The sequence below is a fragment of the Puma concolor genome, chromosome D4 (assembly GCF_028749965.1).
Source record: "Puma concolor isolate L17-30 chromosome D4, mPumCon1.1.hap2, whole genome shotgun sequence".
In the NCBI taxonomy this organism is placed as follows: Eukaryota; Metazoa; Chordata; class Mammalia; order Carnivora; family Felidae; genus Puma; species Puma concolor.
Window position 1 is genome coordinate 84,546,892 of NC_141679.1, and position 27,784 is coordinate 84,574,675.

Sequence of the window (27,784 nt, forward strand, 5' to 3'; positions counted from 1 at the left end):
CTTCACAACCACTCCAAAAGGAAAGCACTATTTTCTCCATTTTACAGATTAGGAAACTGAGGCTCAAAGAGGTGAAGGGACACGCCCACGGTCCCACATCTCACAGAACAGGACCTTCCTCCGTGTGTCGACCCCGCGCTCCGCGTTTTGGCCCCGAGGCTCCTGGGGACTCCGAACAAGACCCTTTTTTGTGTCCTGGCAGGGATGCCCTTTGGAGAGCCGCCCAATGGCGAAGAGGCCCCGCAGAGAGAAGGCCGGGCAGGGCGGGGTGCCCCCTCCACCCTAGCTCCGCCCCCGGCAGCGCGGGAGGGGGCGTGGGGCGGGGGGCGCGCCGCGCGGGCTTCGCTGGCGGCTGCACAGAGCTCACAGTGCGGCCCGCGCTTCCCAGCGTCCGCACTCGGCCGTCCGTGCCCACCGTGCCCATCCCGCCATGGCCGCGGCCGCCCTCCTAACCCGGTCCCGGCCACTGCCCCTGCTCCTGCTGCCGCCGCTGCTGCTGCTGTTGCTGCTGCTGCTGCTGCGCGCCGGCCGGGTGCGCGCTGACAGTAAGGTACGGCGCGGCCCTCTGATCGGGGCTCAGCTCCGCGGGGAGCCGGGCGCGAGGGGGCGCTGTGGCTAGGGTGCTGACCGAGGAGGGTGTCCGGGCCAGGAGCGGAGGACCAGGAGTGGGAGACCCGGCCGGCTCAGCAAGGAAGCCTCTGGGGCCAGGACCCAGGGAGAGGAGCGCGTGGGGGAAGAAGCGCTGAAGATGGTAGGAGTACTTGGGACCTGGGGCCTGAGGAAGGGTCTCCAGGACCCAGTCCAATGCGGGGAGAAGGTCAGCACTGAAACCCAGGGCCAGGGAGAGGGGACCCTGGGAGTTTAGAGGGGGCTCAGGCAAGAGATACAGTCCCCAGCCCAGGAAGGGGATTCCTAGGAGCGCTGGGCAGGGGCAGTCTGGAAATCTGGCTGAAAGTTTCCGCGGCAGGCTAATCAGGTAGGGTAGACCCCTGGGTAACTACTAACTACCCAGGGACTCCAGGATTTGCAACAGAGCCGGAGTCAAGGCTTTCAGGCCATGCTGGGCATCCAGAGTCCCTACCCAATAAACCTAGTGGGCTGGCCACTTGCCTGGCCTCTGGTAGTCCTGCTAGGGATCTAATGCGCCTTCTGGAGGACACCGTGTTTCCCTAAGGGACCTGAGCTTTTGTTCTCTGTTGTGGCTGAAAGGATCTGCCCTGGTGTCAAGCAGACCTGAGTTCAAATCCCACTCCATCTCTCATCTGGGTGACATTGGGCCTTTACCTCTCTGAGCCTCCGTTTCCTCGCTTGTAAATATGGAAATAATAATAGTCCCCACTTCTGGCAGTTGGTGTTCTTTAGTGAGGTCATGCCTGTAAAATGTTTAGCACCACACCTGGTACCTAGTAGGTGCCCAATAAATTATACTGTGATTAAGAAATCTTATCAGGGGAACCCAAAAGGAGGTGAGATCCAGAATGTTGAGAGAGCAAGCACTCAGAATCAGTGAGAGCAGGGACCCCTTGAGGGTGTTCTGGAAATGACCCAGGAAGGAGAAGGGGACTGGGAATGAATGAGGGGTGGGAAGAAAGTAGGGCCCTTACTCATACAGCAGGAGAGCAAAGGAGTGACTTTTTTGGTGTCTCTCCAGCCTCTTTCCTGGGTAGAAGATGAGGCTGCACTGCCCACAAGCAAGGTAAAAGGCAAAAGCCACTAGCCACAGGTTAAGTTTATGAGCACTGGGCACTAGCAGACCCTCACACTGAAGGTTCAGCTCAGGGTACGAAAACAAGTGAGCTGCAGTCCTGACCATGCACTCCAAAGATAAGAAGGGAATGCATATCATTCCTATTTTACAGATGGGAAACTCGGGTGTATAGAGAAGTGGCGAGCTTGTGAACCCAAAGACCTAGGTTCTGGCCCTTTGTTGTTCTTTGATCGTGTGACCTTGGGCAAGTCACTGCCTGACTCTGGGCTTCAGTTTCCCCATCTGACAAACAATCTCTGTCCAACTTCCTTTCTATGTAGGATCTCTAGCATTCCCTGACCTGGCTCAGGTAGGGGAACAGTAAGCAAAAAAAAAAAAAACTCCACACAACCTGATCAATGCTTTGCCCCTCCCATCTCTGGCTGGGAGGAATATTTGGTCCTGGGCATCCTCTGAGCCATGCAGAGGACTGTAGAGCTTGTGGGGGAGGGCTAACATTCAAAACAAAGCAAAGACAAAGAAAACCCAACATGTTGTTTATGTAGTGAGTCAGCCAAACACTTGCTAGGTTGGGTGTGTGTGTGTGTGTGTGTGTGTGTGTGTGTGTGTGTGTGTGTAGCTGTTCCAGGGCAAGCTGAGGCTGGTGGGTAGGGAGGTGCACCCTAGAGCCTGCAGGATGCAGCACAGCCCTCCTCAGACACCTCCCACCCCACACCACTTCAGCCAGCTGGGAAAAATAAAAATCAAGTGATGGGTGAATTTACTCTGCATTCCTCAGCACAGCCGGTCTCCTGCTGGCCCTACAGAGAGAGCTGTTTTCATTATCACCCTTTCCCTCCCCCATAACCATCCTTCCTCTCCAAGCCTGTCCTATTTTGGAGAGGGGGGAGCCCTTCGAGGGCCAGCCTGGGACTTGAAGCCTATCTAGGGCCCTAAAGGGTTAAATTGCCCCCCACCTTAGGCTTCCTGCTCCTGGGGGAGTCCAGCCCCCCCACTCCTGCGTCCCACTCTCAGGGGTGCAGGGGCAGCTCAACCCCAGTACTCACTACAGAACTCTGTGGTCTCAGGGAGCTCCTTACTCAGGGTGTTTTAATTTATAGCAAGTGTTTATAGCAAGGTCTCTCCTAAACAGGACTTGGAATTTTCATCTAAGGAGGTGCTTTGTCCAGCACGGGAGTGGGAGAAGGGCTTCACAGATTCCCTGGCATTTCTGAGGGGCTGCCCAGCTTGGAGGGACAGACAGGTAACCACATGAAAGCCAGGCATGGCACTTGGTTCTGCTGTATGCCCTTGCAATGTGGCTGAGGATTCCCCTTTGCTACTTCAGTTGCCCCATTTGTGAGGCGTGCCTCACTGCCATGCATCCAGGCGGTGACAAGGGGATGGAGGTCTTTGGTCATCCCTGCTGCTGATCAGGGGCCCAAGGACGGAGGGTAGGCCAAGGCTTGTAGGGACTGGGCCAGGAGAGCAGGAGGGGCTGGCACAGGCAGGCTGTGGTGGCGCAGGCTGAATCAGATGTTCTAGGCCAGGCTGGTCTCCGGGGGCTTCCGTGCTGTTGCGCCTCTGCTCGGGGAGTTTCTGCCTGTGGGTGTAATTGAAAACAGGCTCAGGGCAGACAAGGGATACAAATGATGAAGTCCTCCTCCTGTACACAAAGAGTGTGGGGCCAGGTCAGGCCCCACAGGGTCTCTCCACAGGGAAATTCTTGCCCCAACATTCCTGTTGGCTGGGGCACCCAGAAGAAAGTACTGAGAAACATCCTGTGTGCCAAGCCCCACGCCCAGCACTTCAATTCAGAATCTTACACAACCCTGCTGCCAATCTCTATTTGACAGGTTGGAACACTGAGGGTCAAAAGAGTCAGGTTGAGGAGTTTGGAGAATCCTGGGGTTACAGGATTCTCAGCCTTCAGTGGGCATCCAGATGGCCTGGGGAGCCTCGGAGTCTGAGTTAAGAAGTGTGGACTCAGGCCAGGGCACCTGCATTTTCCAAGTGTACTCCAGGTCATTCCAAGGCACATCCTTCCAGTTGAAAACTCATGGAGATATAGGGAGCCATGAAGGTTTGTGGAGCAAGAGAGTAAAGATCATCAAAGGGAAGCTTCTGGAAGATTATGCTGGCAGAGAGGAGGCTGCTGTGTTCCTAGGTAGCAGTTAATGTGGTCTGAACTTGGGCTATCATCATGGAATGGAGAACCACGGATAGAGATGGGAGATAATTAGGATAAAGAATTGGAAGAACATGACTGATGGCTTGTCCAGTGTAAAACGGAGGCTCAGATATCTGGGGTGGGTGGGAGGGTAGTTGGACATCAGTTGAGAAAAGATGCTGGGTTCAGTTTTGGATGGCTTAAGTTTGGGGGTCCTATGCCATCTAGGGAGTGTCCAGCTGGCACTGGGCCCTAGGGGAGGGCTTTGAAGGGGACATGGAGACTGGCTCCCAGTAAGTCTGGGGTGGTCATGTGAAAAGAAGGAAGACTCCACCTCAAGGTAACACAATGTGAATCTGTTCATTTCTATAACGTTCTAGAAGTGTAAACCCTCCTCTTCCCACTGTGGCCAGATTTATCCATCTTTCTTCAGAAAAATCTCAAGTACGCCTTCTCACCATCTCATTGGAGGATTTCCTTACAAATACCTAGGGATGTTTTTTGGTTTGTTTGTTTTATTTTGAGAGAAAGGAAAAGGGAGGGGCAGGGATTGAGAGTGAGACAGAGAAGGAGAGTGAGAGAAGGGCAAAAAGAGAAGGAGAGAGAGAATCCCAAGCAGGCTCTGCACTGTCCGTGCAGGGCCCAATGCAGGGCTTGATCCCATGAACTGTGAGATCACAACCTGAGCTGAAATCAAGAGTTGAACGCTTAACCGACTGAGACACCCAGGCACCCCCAAATACCTAGGGATGTTTTTCAGCCTGAGCCACCCACACACTTCTGGGGTCTCTGGCAGCAGGTATGTGCTGAGTGAGGCTGTAGAAAGAGATGCGATGTGATGCAGGGACTTTGCTGCTTCACAACAGCTCCAGCCCTCGTGCCAAGGGCAGGGTGGGCCAGGTCCTATACCATCCCCTGTGACCCAACCCAGGGCCCCCTTTTCTGTCCCAGCTCAATTGTTGTTGGACAAGCCCTTGCCTGTTGACTATGGGTGGTCATGGGAGGAACAGCAAGTAAACCAAAGTTTTAGAGTCAGGCTGTTCTTAGTGACCCTGGACAAGCCTCTAGCCTTCTCTGATGCTCAGATTTCTCCTCTGTAAGAGGGGGCTGTGATGAGAGCAAAGAGAGGTAGAAAATGACGTGCAAACATGAGGGAGGGTTGTTGGTGGCTACTTGAATAGCACGTACCCCTTAAAGAGCAGTTACTCTGTGCCAGGCTTGGTGCCAGGCGCTTTGCATGCATTTTGACTCATTTCAGCCTCAGGTCAAGCTTACGAGGCAGAGATTATTATCCTCCCTGTTTTATGGAGGAGGACGCAGAGACTCAGAGGGGTCAAGGCCATGCAGGGAAATGGAGGAGCTGGGATTTGAGTCTGGGCTTGGCTCCTCACCATGGTGCCTTGCTGCCTCCAATCAAGCACCACTGGCCCCAGTAATCACCGAAGGGAGGGCCTTGCCTAGGTTCCTGGCAGCTGGGGCTGGGAGCAGAGGCCCTCTTCCGACTCCTGGCCGGTATCAGGGCTTTGGCCGCCCCCCTCAGGATGTAGCACCTCATCTGAGGAGACAAGGAATATTGCAATCTGATGTGGAGGCTGGTGGGGGTGGACGTTGGGATTATGAGTGGGTCCCCAGGAGGAAGCCTCTCTGGCCTGGCCACACAGAGCACATCCATATCCACCCACTGGGGAGTGGCTGGGGGTGGCTGGAGGTCCCGGCAGATCTGGGAAGGGGGCCCAGGAGTCTCGAACGGAAGGCAGGCTTAAGGCACTGGCCGAGATTTAAGGAATGTGCAGGACCCCTAGCCTGGCTGTCAGCGTTCACAGGCAGGGGAGAATTGCCCCAAAGTGCCCAGGGTACACTCTGCCCACAGAGGGCCCAGGACAAAGCTACTGGTAGCTTCCTCCTTCCCCACCCTCCTTGTCCCCCAGGGGACTGGAAGTCTACCCACACTGGGCTCTAATCCCCTTGAACAAGTCATTTGATGGCTCCAGGGCATCTGTAAGACCCTCTAAGAATATCTACCACTGCATATACATAGAGAAACAAGCAGGAAAATGACCCCCTTTCAGGATTATTGGTAGTAATAACAACAGCTACAGTAAACAGACTGTACTGTGGGCTCCTGGCACTGGACTGAGCATAATCCTGGCATTCCATCTCTCAGTCCTTTGTTGGGCAGACACTAGTAGTACCCTCATTTTACAGATGAGGAAACTGAGGCACAGAGAGATTAAGTAATCTACCCAAGAACACACAGCTGTAGGTGGCCCATGGTTGTTGCCTAACCACTGCCCCCACGCTTCCCCAGCACTTAGTGAGTTCTTAGTAAATGTCACCTCCGAGGTCTGTGACCCAGGATGGTCCATCCACCATCTCTCCACAAGGCAGCCCAATAATATAATAATAATAATAATAATAATAATAATACAACTTCTCATAATGCAGATCTGAACCTGGCTCTCCCCTGCTTAAAATCTTTCCGTGACTCCCCAGTGTTTTCAGGAAGAAACCAAGATCCCCAACCAGCTTTCAGGGCCCTCCACAAGCTGGTCTCTGCCATCCCCGGGTTCCTGCAAGTACCAGCCAAAATGATTCTCCCTCAGATCCCCAAGTGCCAGGCCATTTCTCATCTTTACATATCTGATTTGCTGTCCCTCGAATGCCCTTCTCCTCCTTAAAGATGCCCCCCAAGGGTGCCCTCCTCTGAGCAGTCTTCATGGGTGTCTTCCTCTGTGTTCTCAGAGCCTACTCTGCCAGCTTCTCATATAGCAGGAAAGCTCAAGAATGTATCTCAACCTATTTCTTCTGCACCTCCAGCTGTCACCCAGGGTCCAACAGAGGCCAGAGGCCCAAACAGGTGCCTGACAGCTCAGAACAGATATGGGGTGCCTTTGGCCCTTCCTCCAAGGGCCCTGCGACATTCAAGGGCACTGGGGTTGGCAGGAAGCCCAAGGGAGCCATAAACTGAGTCCTGGTTACTTCAGTGAGAGCTCAGTAGCCACGAGGCCTGGGGTGTTCGTTGGTTGAGCCTTGGGGAGCTGTGTTCCAAGAGCCTAGAGCCCAGAGTAGGCTGGCTGAGCCAAATAGGGAGTGGCCAGAAAGGCTGAGCTGCTCACCATCTCACAGCTACTAACCCAGGTTGCAGACACCATGGTCTTAGCCCTGTGCTCTAGCATTTCTGCAAAATGCAGGCTTATTTATCCAACAGATATTTACAGAGCATCTACTATAGGCCATGCAGGCACTATTCTGTGGTATAGGAGAGAACTGAACAAAGTCCCTTTCTCTAATGGTTCCTTCAGTAGAGTAAGAAAAAAACAGGCAAACACAAATATAATACTTCAGATGGTAATAGGTATAATAAAGAAAAACAAAGCCACTAGATAAGGGGACAGAGTAAGGGGAGGTGGGTTAGTCTGGAAGGCTTCTCCGAGGAGGTGATGTGTAAGTAACATGAGGGAATAAGCCAAGGGAGTATCAGGGGAATAAGGGTTTCAGGATGAGGGTATCACATCTGCAAAGGCTGGAATGGAGTAACCCAAAGGAAGGAAAGGGTGACAAGAGGAAGGGTTGAGAAGAGGCTGTCAGTTCAAGTAGGCCTTGAAGACCATGGTAAGGACTTTGGAGGTAACTAGCCCCCCCATACACAAATATTATTAAAGGATGTGATGCACATGAAAACTGGGGTGTAGTAAGTGCCCGATAAAAGTTCTTCATATCTTTTACTGTTGTGATAAAATACACATGATATTTACCATTTTAAAGTGTACGATTCAGTGGCATTTAGTACATTCACAATGTTGTGCAACCATCACCACTACTTAGTTCCAGAACATTTTCAATTACTCCAAAAGGAAACCCCGTGCCCATTAAGCAGTCTTTCCCCATTTCCCCTCTCCCAAGTCCTGGCAACCACTAATCTGCTTTGTGTCTGTGGATTGCCTAGCCTGGATATTAATAAACGGAGTCATACAATATGTGGCCTCTTGCGTCTGGCTTCTATCACTTAGCAGCATGTTGGCAAGGTTCATCCAAGTTGTAGCATGCATCCATACTTCATTCGTTTTTTGACTCAGTAATATTCCACTGTATAGACGCACCACTTTTGTTTACCCATCAGCGGATGGACATTTGGATTCGTTCCACCTCGTAAGTATTGTGAATCCTGCAGCTGTGAACATTCATGCACAAGTCTTTGTTTGAATACCTGTCTTCTGTTCTTTGGGGAAGTCATCTTTAGATAATAATTCTATCTAGAAGGTGAATTATTGGGTCCTGTGGTAATTCCATGTTTTGTTTTGTTTTTTTTAAGAGTTAAAAAAAATTTTTTTAGAGTAATCTCTACAACCAGTGTGGGGCTCGAACTCACAACCCTGAGATCAAGAATCACGGGCTCAACTGCGTGAGCCAGCCAGGTACCCCAAAGGCCAAGGGCACTGGATTGCGCTACCTGTCCCAGGTGCCTCCTCCTGGCTCCTCCTCCCTCCTCCTTCTCCCCCCCAGCACTGGCCTTCGGCTCACCGGAGCCCCTCTTGCAGGTGTTTGGTGACATGGACCAGGTGCGAATGACCTCAGAGGGCTCTGACTGCCGCTGCAAGTGCATCATGCGGCCGCTGAGCAAGGACGCATGCAGCCGGGTGCGCAGCGGGCGGGCACGGGTGGAGGACTTCTACACTGTGGAGACCGTGAGCTCAGGGACCGACTGCCGCTGCTCTTGCACGGCGCCACCCTCCTCACTCAACCCCTGCGAGAATGAGTGGAAGATGGAGAAGCTCAAGAAGCAGGCACCGGAGCTCCTCAAGGTAGACTTTCTGGGGCGGGGGGCAGGGAACGCCTCCTGGATGAGTATCTAGCGTGGGCTGTCCTTTCAGTGAAAAGTCCACACACTCTGGGTGGCTGCTGTTGTTACCCCATTTCACAGGGGAGGAAACCGAGGTTCCCTGAAGGGAAAGCCACTTCTTGCCCAATACTATTTTCCAGTAAGTGATGGAGGCGGCGTTTACACAGTTTACCCTGTGTTCTAGCAGGCGTGCACAATGCAGGCTTCTTTATGCAACAGATATTTACAGAGCACCTACCACCGGCCAGGCGGCACTGTTCTGGGGATAAAGGGGGGAACTCATCGTGCCTTGAGTAAGGGAGACAGAAAATAAGCAAACAGATATATACTCTATCACCTAGTTCAGTGTCCTATATTTTACCCAAACCAGTTCATCTGTCAGCACCTTAGAATATAGTATTTTAAATTTTAAGTTTTGTGGCATTTTATTGTTTTTAATGTAATGATACCACTTCCCATATTCAAGCACCACCTGCATACCAGATGTTGTGCTAAGCTCATTTTTCACATTTTTTTTTCCTCTGAATTCTTGAACCATTCTGGGAAATATGGAATCACTGTCCTCGTTTTATACTGAGGTTTGGGAAGTTAGGTGACACAAGTTATGTGTGGCCCAAGCTCTCACATAATGGCAGGTAGCTTCGGGGTCTAAACCATACTTTTATATAAATTTTATGCTTACCTCCCTCCAGCCACCTCCATAGGCAGATCAGAAAGAAGCCCCACCTCCAGGGACACCGCCCCATGCCAGGGCCTACCACCAGGACACATGGCTTGAATAGGCATGTGCAGGCTAGATCACAGTCCCCACAGCCAGCCAGGCACCTTTGTGGCATTCATAACACACCCAGCTCTGTGCTTGGTGGGGCTGGGATTTGAACGACTTCCTGCTGTATCCAAAGCATGTGTTCTAAACAACGTTACTCTCCTGTTTTCCTTTCTGTAATGGACCAGATAAACTTGCTGTCTTTTGAGAGTATCTTTTTCTTTTACAATTTCTTCCAAACATATGAGTATCTATGTTGCCTTTTTTTGGTATCAAGAACTGTGAAATTGACTGAGATGTTACCATACTTCTAAGATAACAAGTCAGCCTGCCCATTTCATGGATGCTGGCAGAAGACACAAGCCTCCTGGGTCAGAGACTAAGGACTTTATTACTCACAGCAGCCAGAGTATCTACATTTTCTTGAACTGATTCTTCCAGCTCCAGTTCCCATGGGGTGATACAGTGAAGACCAGATAACACCTGCACACACAGTGGGGTATTTCTCAAGAGTGGAGCCCCAAGCTTAAAAAATCCAAAACTTTTATAATGGGCACTGAGCACACCTTCCCGACTCTGGAGGGAAACACTCTCTCTATGTTCCAAGATTGCTCACCAGACAATAAGATGTCCTGGAACAAAGACAGGCAGCACCTCTGCATGCAAGACATGCAGAAAAAAGCAAGAGACCCGTGAAAAATGGTCTCCCACATTTGGCTAAAAATATTTTCTTTAAATTTAACTTTAGTTTTATTTTTGTAACAACTAAATGGATACCAAAACTCTCAAAGCTGGGATAGGATTGAATTTGAGGACAAGTTACCTCTTAACAACTTGTCAGTCCCCGGAATGCACTGTCTCCCTGAGGCTTCACTAGGGTTCTGCAGGCTTGAGGCACTGAGGCCATAGGGACAAACCCCAACTTCTGTTCAAGCCCACTTCTCATTAAATTGTAAGCATACCTTACATGAGGATACACAAAACCTTTTCATACATTCTTGCCAATTTAATCCTTGCCACAGCCCTTTGGAGAGCAAACTTATGGTCCTAGCTTTACTTGTGGAGGAATCTGAGGCCCAGAGAGGGATTGTGACTTGCTCTCAGCCAGGAGCCCATTGTCCCTTAGGTCTTTTCAGTACACAGCAGCCATGATGGTTTTCATTCAGTCTTGTAGGACCAGAGTAGGGTAGCGGTGAGATCGACCCAGTAGGTGGTATTGGAGGAGGAGGAGAGGAGGAGAAAATACTGTGTCTCATTCACACTGTAGGTGCAGGGGCAGGTACCTGAGAGGTACCCAGAAAACCCCAAGAGAGAGGTGCAGAGGCAGTATGAGACAGGGCTGAGGCCTCTCCCATTAGGCTCGGCAACTTGTCCTTCAGCAGAAGCCTGTCTATGGGAAGCCCCCCAGGAGAGGAGGTTAAGGGAAGCCCATGGAGGAGGGGAAGCAGGGCACACCCATGTTATATCATCCCCTGTCTCTACCCCAGCCCTTTCAAGCTAAGAACTTCGGCTGTGATTTGGTCTTTGTTGCATGACTCTGAGTAGGAGGGAGAGGATTTTTAGATTCCCTTTCTTGGGGAGGTTAGTGACAGGTGCATACCTTTTACCTCTTCACTCCCTTTCCTTCTGGACATGAACTAGACATGGGCCCACCCTTGAGGAATTCCCAGTCCTATGGGGACACAGCTCCTGACTCCAACAATGTCAGTGTCATTGGTGCTGGGCCACCGGATGTCCCAGGACTGTGGGAACCCAGAAGAGGAGGTAACATTAGAGCTGGGCTTTGAGGGCTTGGTAGGAGTCCCTCAGGCAGAGAAGAAATGAGGGTATTATGGGTGAGAGCAGGTGGAGTGGATGTGGCCCAGGATGGCTCTCTGCACTGTCTCTGCTCCAGCCCCACTAGCCACCTGTCAATTCCTCTAGCATAGGGTTTCTCAAACTATCTGTGGTGAAAGACAAATTTTTTTTTTAAAGTTATATACCCAGAAGATGCATTACTGTGCCGAAAGCATGAACAGATTTATGGCTCTTGTTATTTATTACCAGTTTTCTTTTCTTTTTTAATTTTTTTAATGTTTTTATTTATTTTTGAGACAGAGAGAGACAGATCATGAGCAGGGGAGGGGCAGAGAGAGAGAGACACACAGAATCCAAAGCAGGCTCCAGGCTCTGAGCTGTCAGCACAGAACCTGACATGGGGCTTGAACTCACGGACTGTGAGATCATGACCTGAGCTGAAGTCGGATGCTTGACCGACTGAGCCACCCAGGTGCCCCAAGACAAATTTTTAAAAAATAAGAACCAGGGTGCCTGGGTGGCTCAGTCAGTTAAGCGTCCGACTCTTGATTTTGGCTCAGGTCATGATCTCAGGGTTCATGAGTTTGAGCCCCGCATCAGTGCAGAGCCTCCTTGGGATTCTCTCTCTCTCTTTGCCCCTCCCCACTCATGCTTTCTGAGTCTCTCAAAATAAATAAATAAACTTAAGTGTTTTGTTTTTTTTTTTCAAAAAAGGCAGCCTTTAAAAATTTTTTTAAATAAAAAAATAAAAACAAGAACCAATACTTTTGGAAAATGCCATAAAAATGAATTATTCGAAAAATGAAACAGAAAACAGACATGCAAAATACAAATCCAGTGTTTTACTAGTAGAGTCAACAGATTAAAAATTTCTTTGTCAGGGGCGCCTGGGTGGCGCAGTCGGTTAAGCGTCCGACTTCAGCTCAGGTCACGATCTCGTGGTCCGTGAGTTCGAGCCCCGCGTCGGGCTCTGGGCTGATGGCTCGGAGCCTGGAGCCTGCTTCCGATTCTGTGTCTCCCTCTCTCTCTGCCCCTCCCCCGTTCATGCTCTGTCTCTCTCTGTCCCAAAAATAAATAAAAACGTTGAAAAAAAAAATTAAAAAAAAAAAATTTCTTTGTCAAAGGGATCTGAAAGTTTGTAAAAGTCTACTCCCACTTTTTTGTCATTACCTTGTCATAGATGAGCGACAAATAGCTTGGGCCAGTGCTGGTCTGCAGACCACACTTCGGTAGCATGGCCCAAACACACCGTGTTTCTTCTTCCCTCCCGCTCTTTTTTTTTCAACGTTTTTTGTTTGTTTGTTTGTTTGTTTTTTTTTTTGGACAGAGAGAGACAGAGCATGAACGGGGGAGGGGCAGCGAGAGAGGGAGACACAGAATCGGAAACAGGCTCCAGGCCCTGAGCCATCAGCCCAGAGCCCGATGCGGGGCTCGAACTCACGGACCGCGAGATCGTGACCTGGCTGAAGTCGGACGCTTAACCGACTGCGCCACCCAGGCGCCCCTCCCTCCCGCTCTTTATACAAACTGTTCCCTTGGCCTGGATTGCCCTTCTCCTGCCTTCTTTGCCTAATTTGGGCTCCTCCTGCGGAGCTCAGCTCAAACAAAACTCCCTCCCGGCATACTTTACTAATCCACATCTGCTCCTAGACAAGGTCAGCGTCCTCACATTAATGATCTGGGCACCTCTCTGTTACGCTCTGTTCTTTGACAGCCTGTGAAGGACCATGAAGGCTTGTGTCTATCTTACTCGTCACTGTTCTTAGTTCCTGGCCCACAGGAAACATTTGCTGAGGCCATTGAGGTTACATGGGCAGAGCATAGAGGGCTCGAATGCCAGGCTTAAGAAGTAAAAAGTCATACATGAGCACTGGGGAGCCATGACAAGCTATCTAGCAGCAGAGAGACCCAAGGTCAAAGCTGTGTTTTGGAAAGCTAGTTTGGGTCACCATGAAGGCAGTAGACTGAAGCTGGGAGGATCCCCTTTAGTATCCTGGAACAGTATCACTATTGCTGGTATTCATGAAGCCCTAAGCAGCATGCCCACTCTGCAGAGCCCTGTCCAGACACTACTGCTCCTGACCACAGCCCTATTGCCTCATTTCACAGAGAAGGACGCCAAAGCACACACAAGTCTATGTGCATGGTTCTCAGACTGTGCTCCCCTGAGCCCAAGGGGTACCGAGCAACTCTTCAGGGTCTGAGCTAGGTTACAGGGGAGCAGACAAGACTCAAGGCCCAACCCTTGCTTCCGTAAGACTTCTCCACTCCCTTTTTCCATTTTAGAGATCAATGCCTACTCAAAGAAAAGATCTCTGGCTTAAAACAACTTGAACACCCCTGGGAGAGTGGGAGTAAAACTGTTTTGGAAACAGCTGGCCAGGGTCAGACAGGAGCGCTGGCTTGCTCAGACCCTGAGAAATGCTGCAGGACTCAGCGTAGGGCCATGTGAGAGGGTGGGCTGAAGAAACAGCCCTCCTCAAGAAGCCAGGGGAAGCTGATTTCCAGCCAGCCCCTTGTGCCCTGGTTTCCCTGACACTCACTGGCATCTTGGCCATCTGGAAAGGTCATATCCTGATGACGTGTGATGGAGATAGGAAGGGGAGGGACATCTGCAGGGAGGAGCCCTGCGCTGGACACAGGTGACACAGAATCTGCCACTGGCCTGTTTGTTGTGCAAGCTCCTCCCTTCTCTTGGCCTCCGTTTCCCCATCTGAACACAAGAAGGAATGGTAAAGCATGATAGGAGAGAGGTTTTGGTGTATATCAATCTGGGATCTGCTGCCGGCCCCACCATTTAACAACTGGGTGGCTTTGGACAAGTCACTTCACCTAAGCTTCAATGTCCTACTCTGTAAGATGAAAATAAAAGTTTTCCAGACTTTGTCGGAGTGCCCAACTGGTTCGGTCCGTAGGGCATGGGACTCTTGACCTCAGGTCATGAGTTTGAGCCCCATGTTGGGCACAGAGATTAAGAAAAGGAAGGAAGGAAGGAAGGAAGGAAGGAAGGAAGGAAGGAAGGAAGGAAGGAAAAGTTGTCCAGACCTTGTCTTTGGGTCCCAAGGTGCAGACTCTGAGGCAAGTGATTCGTGTGCTGGTGATTTATTCTGAAAAGCCCAGGAGAAGCTGGTACCAAAGTGGTAGAGGTGGAGGTGGGAAGAAAAGGAAGCCCAGTAGGGTGTGGTCTCTGGCCAAGCATCAGCTTCAGCCCCAGGGGATGCTGGAGTGTGAATGACAGCCCAGTTGTCCCCCACTGGGGCTAGGGAGCTGGGCTTTTCAATGCTCATGCCTGCCAGGCATTGCCTAAGGACTGCCCCGGGAGGACATACGCTCCCAGGCACTTTGGGGACACAGAAGCTCTTTGAAGAGGGTCACAGATGCAGGCTGTTAAAAAGGAGGCACGCGGAAGCCAGGTATGGGCAGAAGAAATAGGTAAGAGGGATCCCAGGGCATGTACATTGATCTCCAGTGTCCACACACCCCGTGGGGTTGTCCTGAGGACTAAGTGAAACAGCTCGTTAAAGCCCCTAACACCATACCTGCCTTGTGATAAGAGTTCAAGAATGGAATCCACTGCTTTTCTCATTATTATTAGCAAGCTGGGTCCAATGGGTGCTGAGGCCCCATGAGGCCATTCCAAGTGGTAGAGCTCCTTTTGCACCATATGTGCCTGATCCTGTGTTCTGCCCTTACCCTAACCCTCTCACCCTTTCCTGGGCAGCTACAGTCCATGGTGGATCTCCTGGAGGGCACCTTGTACAGCATGGACCTGATGAAAGTGCACGCCTATGTCCACAAGGTGGCCTCCCAGATGAACACGCTGGAAGAGGTAAGGGCAGAGCTCTACCCAGGAGCCAGGCTGGGTCAACACTGGACGCCAGGGGTAGTGTCTGAAGGGGCCTGGGCAATTCTGCCTTGACCCTGGTGGCTGTTGAAAACTGGACTCCAGCAGGCAGCTGGGAGGGAGCTGTAGGCCTCTGGGTCCAGACTTCGGAAAAGTGGTCTGACTGGGCTCATGGGCCTACAGGACGCTGGGAGGCTGGCTGGAGAAACTGAGGCACTGGCTGACTACATGAAAGGGATGTGGAGTAGGGCTGGTTGGAACTTGCAGTTGCCCTCAGTTCACCAAGACCAAGACTCATACATTACACAAGTCCAGGGCTACCTGTCGCATAAAATGCCACATAAAAGTACAGGACTGGCCAAGCCCACCAGGGTAGGGCTTATTAGGACAGCATGGCGGTCCCAGTACCCACTTGCAGCAGACGCATCTTCTGGTCAAGTGCAAATGTGCTGGAGGGCTAGGCAGGTGGCCAGGACTGCCCCCTGAGGACAGCGACAGAGCTGGACAATCCTGGGGCGTCCACGCTGCAGGTTCAAGGTTTACTGGCACACATCTCTGCTGGCACAGCCCGGCCTCCGCCTGTTTCCTGCATCCGGCCCCTGCTGGGCTGCCGGGAGCCTGGGGCCATGCAGCTGCCAGGAGCGGGTGTGGGGGCTTCCTTTCCCAGCTTCCTTTCCAGAGGGAGGGGGCACCTGGGCATCCTGTGCCCCCGGGTGAGAGATTAACCCCTTGGTCTCCCCAAAGCTGGGGTCACAGTGGCTTCAATTATCCAAAAAGTGTTTGGTGTGTATCTACCGTGTGCCAGGCCCTTGCCGGCATGGGAGTCAGGTAATGGTTGTTGGACTGCTACCGTGCGCCGGTGTTTTCTGTGCCCCTCGTACATGCCAGGCTCTCCTGATGCCAGCTCCATGGTTATCCTTCTTTGGCCTTTCCTCCCGTAATCTTAGGAAATGTTAACTCGCTTCGTGGAACTAGGAGCCAGGCGATCTGGAGAGTGTATTTGCTGTGGCTGGAACAAATCAGAAATGGTTTCCGTAGCCACAAAGAAATGATTTTTTAATTGTCTTCTGTTTTGCATTATCTGCGCTTTGCTTCTGTTCACTGGGCGATAACTAAAAAAAAAAAAAAAGCAAACAAAAAAACCCCCTTATTGCTAACTCTGAGTGGAAGTGGAGAAAACAGCCTCACTTGGGAGGAACTGGCTCCCTCTGCCCAAGGGAAAAACACCACTCATTCACTTTTTAAATAAGACATGAATGATCACATGGCCTCTGGGCAGCATGCTTTATCCACCCAGGCCTGCTGGTGCCACTGTCTGTACCCTTGGGCCCTGCTCAGGAGACGGGCAGTGAAGCTGGGGTGTCCCCTCCAGGGAGGCGGGGGGGTGGGGAGTGGCTCTCAGAGGAGGCTAGAAAGACCTTGATTAAGGTCCTGCCCCACAGAGCGTCAAGGTGAACCTGAGCCGGGAGAACGAGGTGGTGAAGGAGGGCATGCGCCATCTCAGTGAGCAGCTGAAGCGCTATGAGAATCACTCGGCCATCATGATGGGCATCAAGAAGGAGCTCTCCAGCCTGGGCCTCCAGCTGCTGCAGAAGGACGCCGCCACGGTCCCAGATGCTGCCCCAGCCCCCGGCCCTGCTAGCAAGGCTCAGGTGAGGCCATGGCTCTGGTGATGGGGCCAGAAGGTGGGTGGACTTGGGAACACAGTGTGCCAAGGACCTCAGTCCCAGGAACCAGCTGGATGGGGGTTTGAGATCATAGGAGAGGGCTGAGGGTTAGCACAGCTAGAGAGTCCACAGCAGGGTTGGGGGCAGGGGTTGCTGGCATACAGCGAGCACGGTTGACAGAGGTAAGCTGGGAGCAGATGTGGGGATCCAGCCGAGGGGTGTGTTTGCTGAGACAGGTGTTTGGCGGCATCCAAGGCATTTCCGTTTCCAAACTAGTGGGGACAAGGCTGTAGAGAGGACCCTCCCTGCCTGGTCCTGGGGATGGGCTGCAGCAAAACCACTTTTAGCCTCCCTTGCTGTGGCTGGACCCCTGGCTGGGTCAGGCCTGCTCGGGGGTAGATGGGCAATGCCTCGGGGAACCCTGCAGACTAACACCACTTCATCAACCCAGTCTGGAGTGGAGAATTCCTACAGCAAGTACCCAAGCGTTACATACTGAAGCTCAGCAGAAAGTGAGCAGAGACAACAGACAGAGCCATCCAAGACTTATAACACACCTTTACGTGCATTTGAAAAAGGCCCTTCTTGGGGCGTCTGGGTGGCTCAGTTGGTTGAGCGTCCGACTCTTGGTTTCAGCTCAGGTCATGATCTCACAGTTCATGGGTTTAAGCCCCACATCGGGCTTTGTACTGACAGTGCAGAGCCTGCTTGGGATTCTCTTTCTCTCTTGTGGTCTCTCTGCTCCTCCTGCACCCTCTCTCTCTTTCTCAAAATAAATAAATTTAAAAATAAAATGAAAGAAAGAAAGAAAGAAAGAAAGAAAGAAAGAAAGAAAGAAAGAAAAGGAAGAGAAAGAAAGAAGGAAAGAAAGAAAGAAAAGGAAGGAAGAGAAAGAAAGAAAGAAAGAAAGAAAAGGAAGAGAAAGAAAGAAAGAAAGAAAGAAAGAAAAAGGAAGAGAAAGAAAGAAAGAAGGAAAGAAAGAAAGAAAAGGAAGGAAGAGAAAGAAAGAAAGAAAGAAAGAAAGAAAGAAAGAAAAGGAAGAGAAAGAAAGAAGGAAAGAAAGAAAGAAAAGGAAGGAAGAGAAAGAAAGAAAGAAAGAAAGAAAGAAAGAAAGAAAGAAAAAGAAAGAAGGAAAGAAAGAAAGAAAAGGAAGGAAGAGAAAGAAAGAAAGAAAGAAAGAAAGAAAGAAAGAAAGAAAGAAAGAAAGAAAAGGAAGGGAAAGAAAGAAAGAAAGAAAGAAAGAAAGAAAGAAAGAAAGAAAAGAAAGAAAAGAAAAGGCCCTCCTCTAAGCAGACAAATTGCCAAAAAGGCTCTCCTTCTGGGCAAATAAAAAGGAGCCCCTTGTGGGTGGGCAAATTGTACAGAGGCTCCCTCCTATGATAGATATACACTAGGGTGTGTGGCTTGGCAAATGGGAGCACCGGCTCAATTTCAGTGCCCTCATGCCCCTTTGGCCTGTCACCCATGTGTAGGGCACAACCGCTCCATTCTGCACAGCGGCCTTGTGTTTTGGAGTAGGGAAGAAAGGAGCCGACGTTGTGGAATCCTGACATCCTCTAAACCTGACTTCTAAAGTCTAAACCTGACTTCCTCACAGACAGGATCTCAGTTATTCTCATAACCACCCATGAGGAGGGAGCATCATTGACCATTTGGCAAATGAGGAAACGCAGAGCGAGGTCACATGGAGAGAGGGCGGCTGCGCCAGGACTTGAACGCGCATCTGTGTGACTGGCGAGCCCATGCTCTTCCTCTCCGCCTCTTGGCCTCCTGTGCTGACATTGTGATGATGGGGCCATCTGTGTCTGCAGCCGGGACCGCCTAGTTGCTGATAAAACGTGGAGGAAGCCTGGTGCCTTAGCCCAGGGCAGGCTTCCTGCTCATTCCCGTGTCAAGTCCACAGGCGCGAATGAGTGCTGTTTTGGCCACGACACGGAAGGTCTACATACTGTACTTGCTGTATCTCCTGGAGATTCTGCCTAACAATAGGTGATGTCACAGGGCCTGTGATCTTGTGCCAAGCCAGCATCAGAGGCATTTAAAGGGAAGTGAAAATAAAATTTACAAAACGTTGGAAACTGCATGCACAAAGGGCAATGCCCTTGATGACCAACCCATCCAAGTTTGCCTGAGACTGAAGGGTTTCCCAGGATGCAGGACTTACAGTGCTAAAACTGGGACAGTTGCCGGCACACTGAGATGACATTGGTCATCTTGCCTCGGAGCCTGAGAACCTCTCCCCTGCCCACTAACAAAGACCCATGAGTGAGAGAGAGACAGGGATAGGAAGCTGACCTGGTGACCAGTTACCTCCCTAGGGAGTTGATCATTATAATCTACCCCCTGGGGGTAGATTGCAGGTGGTTGGAAATGAGACAGGAATCTAACCTGTGAGGCTGGGCTTGGGAGCTATTGCTGAGTGGGGAAACCAAGGCACACCCCAGTCATGGACTTCGCCATTCTGGGGGAAAGCTGTGACTTCACGAGCACCTGAGGTGTAGGTCCTGGAGTGGCATGACCGCTTCCAGTACCCGTAAGCTGAGCCTCCGTGACCTCCCACAACACCTCTTCTACCTCCTCTAAGTCTGAGATTTCACTTCTCCCTCAGGACACAGCTGGAGGGAAAGGCAAAGACAACAACAAATACAGCAACATGCAGAAGAGCTTTGTAGACAGGGGCCTCCCAAAACCTCCTAAGGAGAAGCTGCTGAAGGTGGAGAAGCTGAGGAAGGAGGGCGGCAAGGGCAGATTCCCCCAGCCCACAGCCAAGCCCCGGACCCTGGCCCAGCAGCAGGCTGTGATCCGAGGCATCACCTACTACAAGGCGGGCAGGAAGGAGGTGGCCGAAGCTGTGGCTGGTGAGTTGGAGGAGGGTTGGACCCTTGGGGACTGGGGGCTTGCTGATAGATGGCACCCCAAAGAACACCTATACGGATCCAGTGTCTTCTCTACAAACTGCCCAGATGTCACCTCCACTGGTTACCTGGTGGTGCCCTTTGTTCATCCACACAATGAGATGATACCCCTCATGGCGTTGTTGGGGATGAAATGATATAAACAATACAAAGGGCCACTCAGTTCCTTTCCAGTATCTTCAGCTGTTTCCGCTCTCACTGGACTTTTCCTTCTTCATTCAAAAAGTTGCTGAAGGTCCACCATGTACTTGCTGTATCTCCCAGAGATTCTGCCTAACGTGGACTTCACAGTCCAGTGGGAAAAAACATACCCGTGGCCAGGCAACAGCCAGAGGTGGGGTAGGAGTCCCCAGACCTCTAGCCAGGCCAGCATTCTGGGAAATGACATGGAGCCTTCTGGGCACCTCTTGTTTCCCAAGTGACTTTGGAATGGATGGCCTCTCCAGCACCCCCCACTTCTTATTTCCCCAAAGAAGAGCCCACAGACTCCTATATTTTTCCTTCAATCCACGGGGGATCACAGTGAAGGGCAACCAAGTAATTAACCAAAAACACAAGAGACCAAAGTTCCAAGAGTACCCAAATTTCTGGGCCTTTCTCACTGATGTGGCTCCTGATTCTTCCTCTGAAACCCTCCCCAAATGCCTGAGGGGCATCCCAAGCCTGCTCCCCCTTCCCGGGTCCTGTTGACCACCTCCTTCTGTGAGGACCTCTGCCCACACGTCCAAGGGACCGGAAGGTAGAAATGTGAGGGACCAGTCTCCTTCAAGAGCCCCCTAAATTTGTGGTCTCTCAAGGCTCAGGGGCCTCTTCCCCAAGCCCCTGGTGCTAGCTGCTGACTGGCTCTGAGTCCTGCCAGCTCAGCCTGGCCACAGTACAGAGCCTCTGACCCCTGGCTGGGCACTGCCCAAGAACAGCTGCAAGCATCTGGCTCTGCCAGCGAGGCCCGTGGGAACAAGCCTCTTGCCGTGGCAGGCTGCCAAGGCCAGATTCCCCTGAAAGAGGGTGTGCCCCATTCCCGAGAGACTCCAGGGGCTGCCCCACAATGGGGCCTGGCTAAACCCTATGCAAAGAGCAAGCCTGGCAGGGAGAGAAAAGGAAGAAGTTGGGTAATTGTCCTGGAGTCAAGGGGCCTCGTCCCCTGGGGGCCACACCATCACTTTTCCTCTGTCCCTGGCTTCTTGGTTTTCTGTGTACTTTCACACATGCTGTTGCACTTGATCCAGGTGAGGAAACAAGTTCAGAGAGGTGAAGAGACTGGCTCCAGGTTTCACAGTGAATGGTGGGACTGGAACCCAGGTCAGCGGGCTGCAAAGCCTGCCTTAGACCCCTTCACAGCTCTGTCCTCTGCTATGTGGCACTGAATCTTCCTGCTTTCCCTCTGCAGGCCCCATCCATCCCAGCCCAGAGAAGTGTGTGGGTCAGGGATGACCCAGACATGGCCCCACACAGGTCCCACGGGAGCAGAAAAAGTCATCCTGTCAGCAAATGCCTTACCAGCAGGGGTGGGAAAAAGGGAGGGTGGTTTCCGAGAAAGCCACAAAATGAGAGATAGGAGATGAGTGGGGGGACAGAGACAGAGACAGAGACCCGGAGTCCAGAGGTGATGGGAGGCTGGCTGCACCTGCCCCTCCCTGCTTGAAGTGGCAAATACTGGGTGAGAGGAACAGGCTGGGTTCCAGGGGAAAGGATAAGGAAAAAGTCTGCAATTTGGGAGCAAGGGTTTCTGCCTCCTGGAGTTGAATCGAGGACATGAAAGAATTGGTACAAAGCGTTTGACACTTAGGAGGGAAGGGGTCTCATATTTGGCACCTCGTACTTGCCAGGCCCTGTGCAAATGATTTGTATACGTTTTCCTCTGATCAACACAGCAGCCGCACGTGGTGAGCCTTGTGATTCTCGTTTCATAGAAGGGGAAGCTGAGGTCCACCAAGGCAGGCGACTTGGCTGAGCTCACTCAGCTGGGGTGCTCGGAGCTGGTCTGCTGACCGCAAAGCCTCCCCAGCTCCCCCTTTTTGAGGCCTTTTACTCCTCAGGGCCTCCCCGCTTCTCTCCGCCATGGCCCCAGAGCTGGGAGCCAGGTGGGCCTGGGGAAGACACTGGGCAGCAGCTCAGGATAGAGCACAGGGTCTTCTCCCCGCAGACAACGCCCTCAAGGGCACTTCCTGGCTGGAACAGCAGCCACCCAGGGCCGAGGGCAGATCACCAGAGCCCAACTCAGCAGAACAAGACGAGGCTGGGCCCAGGGCCTCAGAGGGAGTGGACTTGGCCTCCGGCACCCCCGGCTCGGACCCCTCCGTCACCTCCAACCCGACTCCCACCACCCGTCCCCTGCCCACCGAGCCACCTTCACGCCCAGACGTCCCCAACCCAGGTGAGTAAGCCTCGCAGGGGTCAGCAGGGTAAAGCCCATGGGCCAAATCCAGCCTGCAGCCTGTTTTTGTATGGCCCTCCAGCTAAGAATGGTTTTTTACATTTTTAAAGGGTTGCAAAAAAAAAAAAAAAGAATACAGAAGTATGTGGTCTGGAAAGCCTAAAATGTTACCTATCTGATCCTTTATAGAAAGTTTGATGGACATTTACAGTGAAACAGGTGGTATTTTCAACAAATCCTTCTTAACATATCACCTAGGATCCCATCAACAAATCCGGCAATGATTTTCATATCTTAATTTTTTTTTTATGTAGCTTTTTTGTAGCTTTGGCTTGTGTCTTTCGGTAGAAGTGTTTCCTATTAAATCATCGAGCCCATCTTTCTGGAGGGCCTCTTGGCTACCTGTGATAACAAGGTATTGTTAAACCCATTGCCTACTTTGGCCTGAGTGCATTCCACTTCCAGGAATCTTTCCTGAAGGGTCCATCGGCAATGTGGACAACAGCTGCAGCTTAACTGGTTCCCTCCCAGCCTATTTCCAACATCAGAAAACTGGAAATAATCTGAAGGTCTCACACCAAGGGGACTGGGGCACAGCTGTCTGGTGGCCTGGTAGAACCTTGAAATCACATCATTAAAAAGCCATTTAATGATGTGAGAAATCGCCCAGTGGAGGGAAAAAAACAGGATACATAAAACTGAATCTTCAGAAGAACCACAGTTTTTTACCGTATGTCTGCATGACTGGACATGCAAAGTTAAAAAAGAAACAGAAGGAAATACAACATGTTTAAAATTTTCTTTGGATAATGACATTTTGAATCATTTTTATTTTCCTCATTCTCCTTTACTGAATGTTCTGTGTTTTCTCTGTTGATCAGACATTGCTTTGATCAGGAGGAAAGGGGGAAAAGGGCTGCGAACAAAAAGATCAGGAGGGATTTAAATATGTCCCAGATAACGCTACCTGGGCTGCTGCTCCAGCTCGGCTCGGGGCCTGTGGGTCTGAGTATCAGACGCTGTACCCCTCACTCCCCATAGGCAGAGAGATAAGCTGTGAGGGCACCCTCCGGGCTGTGGACCCCCCCGTGAGGCACCACAGCTACGGGCGCCATGAGGGAGCCTGGATGAAGGACCCCGCCGCGAAAGATGACAGGATCTATGTCACCAACTACTACTACGGGAACAGCCTGGCAGAGTTCCGCAACCTGGAAAACTTCAAGCAAGGTTGGGGAGCCCGGAGATGGGAAGGGGGGCAGGGTGTGGGCGGCCTGGGGAGGGCCTCCTATGGAGACTGAGCCCTCTTTTGCCTGTGGTTTCCTGTGGTCCAGACTTCCCCAGCCTGGCCCAGCTCCAAATGGTCGGCCACCCCAAGGAGGGGCATCTGAGGGCACCCCCTATGCGCTGGCACCGAGCCAGGAGCTGGAACACAGCAACAAACAAGAGGGATGTGGTCCTGCCCTCCTAAGTGTACCTTACTGTCAAGAGGAACAATACTTAGAGTTTCCTCTTCTTGAGCACTTATTATGTGCTAATCATCCTGTGTGCGTCAGCTCATGGTATCTTCAAAATTCTATGAGGTGGGGGTTGTCACTCTGTTTTGCAGGTGAGCCGAGCTTAGAAGAGTTGCAAGTCTGGGCAGGGAAAGGCAGAATTTTGGTTATCAGATCTGGTGCGTGATGGGGGAGGAGACACTTAGACAGGACCCACCCTCCAGAAATGCACGGTCTGATGTGAGAGGCAAACACTTAAAAGAAATAATTTCAGTGTAGTGTTTGTGGGAGAGCTCAAGGGACAGTGGAAATCAGACTTCCCAGAGGAGGAGGCGATGCTGAGCTGAGCCCTGGAGGAAGAGCAGGGATAGCCATGTAAAAGCGAAAGGGACAGGTATTCCACGCAGCAAAGGCCCTGTGCGGGCCAAGGCCTGGCGATGAGAGGCAGGGTGGCATAGAGGAGAGGTGGGGGAAGCAGAATGAGAGAGTAGGCTGAGGCGGCCCTCGTGAGCCACATCAAAGTTTGGGTTTATCCTGATAGCTGTGGAGTCACAGAGTATGGCCTGGAACAGCCAAAGTCCTTCCTCTGCCAGGTCAAAATTGGCCTGATCCCTGCCTCAGGTAGCTCACAGGCTGGTGTGGAGGAAGCCAATGAAAAGTGTCAAGGCAAGGATTATGGTAGGTCAGAGGAGAGGCCCTCACTCAATCCCGGGGTCGTCGTGGGAGGCTTCCTGGAGGAGGTAACGTTGGCTAAGGGCTCTGAAAGATAAGGAGGAGACCTTCCTCAGGCAGACAGGATGGGGAATGGAAGTCCAGACGAAAAGAACAGCATGGGCAAAGACGCTGAGACAAAGCATAGAGGCTGTCTAAATTCTGGCTGCCCCATTCCATAACTGTGCGACCTTGAACCCTCTGCCCCTGTTTCCTCCTTGGCAAACGGGGATGATAACAGTACCTCCTCGGTGGGCGCGGTGGGGTAGGATGGTTGGCCCAGCTCCAAGCCCATAGCACACTCAGTGTCCCTTGCTTGCAGGGCCACTCAAGAGCCCTGGGTGGCCTCGCCAGTCCCGGGGTGAGCGGGGAGGCTGTCTGGGAGGCTCAGGTGTGACCCTCAGCCCTCCACACGCAGGCCGCTGGAGTAACATGTACAAGCTGCCCTACAACTGGATCGGCACGGGCCACGTGGTGTACCAGGGCGCCTTCTACTACAACCGCGCCTTCACCAAGAACATCATCAAGTACGACCTGAAGCAGCGCTTCGTGGCCTCCTGGGCACTGCTGCCAGACGTGGTGTACGAGGACACCACGCCCTGGAAGTGGCGCGGCCACTCGGACATCGACTTCGCCGTGGACGAGAGCGGCCTGTGGGTCATCTACCCCGCGGCGGATGACCGCGACGAGGCCCAGCCCGAGGTGATCGTGCTGAGCCGCCTGGACCCCGGCGACCTCTCCATGCACCGCGAGACCACGTGGAAGACGCGGCTGCGGCGGAACTCCTACGGGAACTGCTTCCTGGTGTGCGGCATCCTGTACGCTGTGGACACGTACGACCAGCAGGAGGGCCAGGTGGCCTACGCCTTCGACACGCACACGGGCACCGACGCGCGCCCGCAGCTGCCCTTCCTCAACAAGCACGCCTACACCACCCAGATCGACTATAACCCCAAGGAGCGGGTGCTGTATGCCTGGGACAATGGCCACCAGCTCACCTACACCCTCCACTTCGTGGTCTGAGCATGGACCTGTGCTCACAGGAGAGGAGGGGCAGTGGGCATGGGGGCTCCCCACAGCAACTCCTGCAAGGGGCTCCATCAGCAAATATTTTGGGGGGGGCCAGGTCCCGGGGCAGGTGCTGGGCATGTGGCACAGCCAGGTCAAAGCTCCCTTGGCCCCAGTGGGTTAGTAATCCCTTCCACTCACAGAGCACCCTGCCAAGAGCTTCGTGTGCACTCATTCCCACTCAGTCCTCCCACTGGCACCCTTGGAGGTAGAGATGATTCAGCCCATTTAACAGATGAGGACACTGAGGCTCAGAGAGACCGTTCCCTTGCCTAAATAGCCTCACTTTGGATCAGGCAGGCCATGCTTTACAGATGAGGAGACCTGACCACACTCCCCTACACCTCCAGGCCTCTTCCTACTCCTATAGTTTCTCTTGCTCTCTCAACTCTGTCTCCCTTCCTGGGGCCGCTCTAAACCAGAGGCCTCTGGGACCCATGCACTAGTGTTGGTTGGAGGCTCTGCTCCGTGTACCACCCCAGGCGCCCGTTCTGGCCGAACTGTTGGTGGCCCTGGGCTTCAGGCCCCTTGGCTAATGTTCCTGCTCCTTGCTTCTAGCCGCCCCCCCCCCCGCCCCTGCCACCCCTCCTCACCGTTCTGTCCAACCACATTCCAAACCTCCATGGTCACCCAGCCACTGAGCAGAAACCACACCCCGAGGAAAAATACCAGCCCCTGTTCCAAGCTCCCCCTCCCTCTGTACTCATTTTTATTTTCTCTTATTCCGCCTCAGTGCCGTCATCTGTTTCCGCAGCAGCAGCTGAGAAGGCTGCAGGCAGCTGTCTGCCAGCCCCGACTCTACCAGGGTGGGCAGCTGGGCCAGGCCCTGAGGCTCCCTCTCCACCCAGAACGGCTGGCTTTGGCCACATACCACAGGCCATGGGACCTCTCCTCAGCCCTTCCCAGAGCCTTTGGGCCTGCGGTCCATGTTGTCGTTTCTCTCTGGACCTTTGAACCCACAACCTGTATGCACTCAGGGATACACTGAGTCATACTGACTCAGGGATACCTTGTCACTCCTGACCTGCTCATTTAGCGGAATGGCCCAGCAGCGGGGGTGGGGGGTGGGACACCGGGGGGAGGCTGAGATCGGAGCAGTTGGGTCCAGGGGAGGCACCGGACCTTATGGTTGCAGGCAAGTGCTAGAGGGTAAAAGCTGGGAGGGAAGGAGAAGGGGGTCTGTGGACCAGGCTTTTCCTGGCTTCAGAATTATTGGTGCACAGGTGGGCCATCTCTCCTGGAGCTGCTGGTGGCTTCCCTGAGCCTCAGACCCAGACAGCCCACAGGACAAGACCTTCAAGCCTGCCCCTCATCTGCCATGAGCTAGGAAGAAGTTCACCAGTCCAACTCCCTGTTTCACCAAAGGAGAAATATGCCCAGAGAGGTTTAGAGAGTGGCTCGGGACCACACTGGGGAACAGGACACAGCTGATCTTCCAGAAGGGCTTTGTCTATACCCTTTATTCCCCTGGTTTGGAGGCAGCTCTGCCTGGGAAGGCCATAGACTATCGGGCACCCAATCCATCCCAACACCTTTAAAGAGTATTTACTGCTGATCCCTGCACCACCCCCGACCCTGCTCCCCTCATTCTGTTCCCATGCCAGCCCCTGAATATCTGTATATTTGAACGCCCAGGTGCCATGTTAGAAAATTCAGCTGCATACCCAAGAGTGTAAGGCAATGCATTTTGTGCAGAAGGCATTTCTGTCAGGCATTGTCAGGTGATGTTTTGTTTAAGCTCTAACTCACCCCTAAAATAAAGGGGAATGATGATAGCCAGCCAAGCAAGGCCTGACTCATAGTGGTGGACACATCCAGACTCCCCCACCCAATCGACGGCGGGCTGCACTCAACAGTCTCTTCAGGGGGCTGCGTTTCCCTTGGCCCTGGGTGTGGGTTTTACAAGACTGTGTCTTTCATGATATCACAGCCTAACCATGCGAAAAGTGTTCAGACTCCTCTTGCTCATTAGTCTGAGAAAAAGGAAAGTTACAGAGGACTGGTTTGGGAAAGTTAAAAGGCAAGCAAGATTGTTTTCTGGGGGAGATGATGCTGGCTGTAGCCTCCAAACATTCACTAAGTCCCTTCTGTTTTCAGGCCTTTGTGTGGGGGTTAGGTGATGATAGAGTTATTTTCCTCGCTTCGCAGATAGTCGAACTAGAACCCAGACGAGTCACTTGTCATGTAAGCGGTTAAGTGAAAGGCCGGGTCTCAAATTCAGGTCATCTAACCATCACCACTGACTGAGCATCAAGTGTGCCCGGCATGCCATGGGCACATTCTTTCATCTTCCCCACAGGGCAAGGTATATACTCAGAATGTGCCCATTTTACGGACGAGGAAAACTGAGGTGAAGGGACTCACCCTAGGTCACACAGCAGCTTAGTCTGTGGCAGATCGGGGTTTCAGGGCTGGTCAGTACATGCTGTTGGCCAAATGCATGACACTCTAG

General features: G+C 52.2%; 1 protein-coding gene across 1 annotated transcript; it reads left to right on the top strand.

The window, feature by feature from the left end:
- The first annotated feature begins 325 nt into the window (after nucleotides 1-325).
- OLFML2A (olfactomedin like 2A) lies at nucleotides 326-26,310 on the top strand. Its single transcript, XM_025912680.2, has 8 exons — nucleotides 326-550; nucleotides 8,396-8,659; nucleotides 14,982-15,089; nucleotides 16,547-16,756; nucleotides 19,380-19,629; nucleotides 21,830-22,060; nucleotides 23,102-23,287; nucleotides 24,683-26,310. The coding sequence occupies exons 1-8, from the start codon at nucleotides 431-433 to the stop codon at nucleotides 25,285-25,287; spliced, it is 1,974 nt and encodes a 657-aa protein (XP_025768465.2). The 5' UTR covers nucleotides 326-430; the 3' UTR covers nucleotides 25,288-26,310.
- The last annotated feature ends 1,474 nt before the right edge of the window (nucleotides 26,311-27,784 follow it).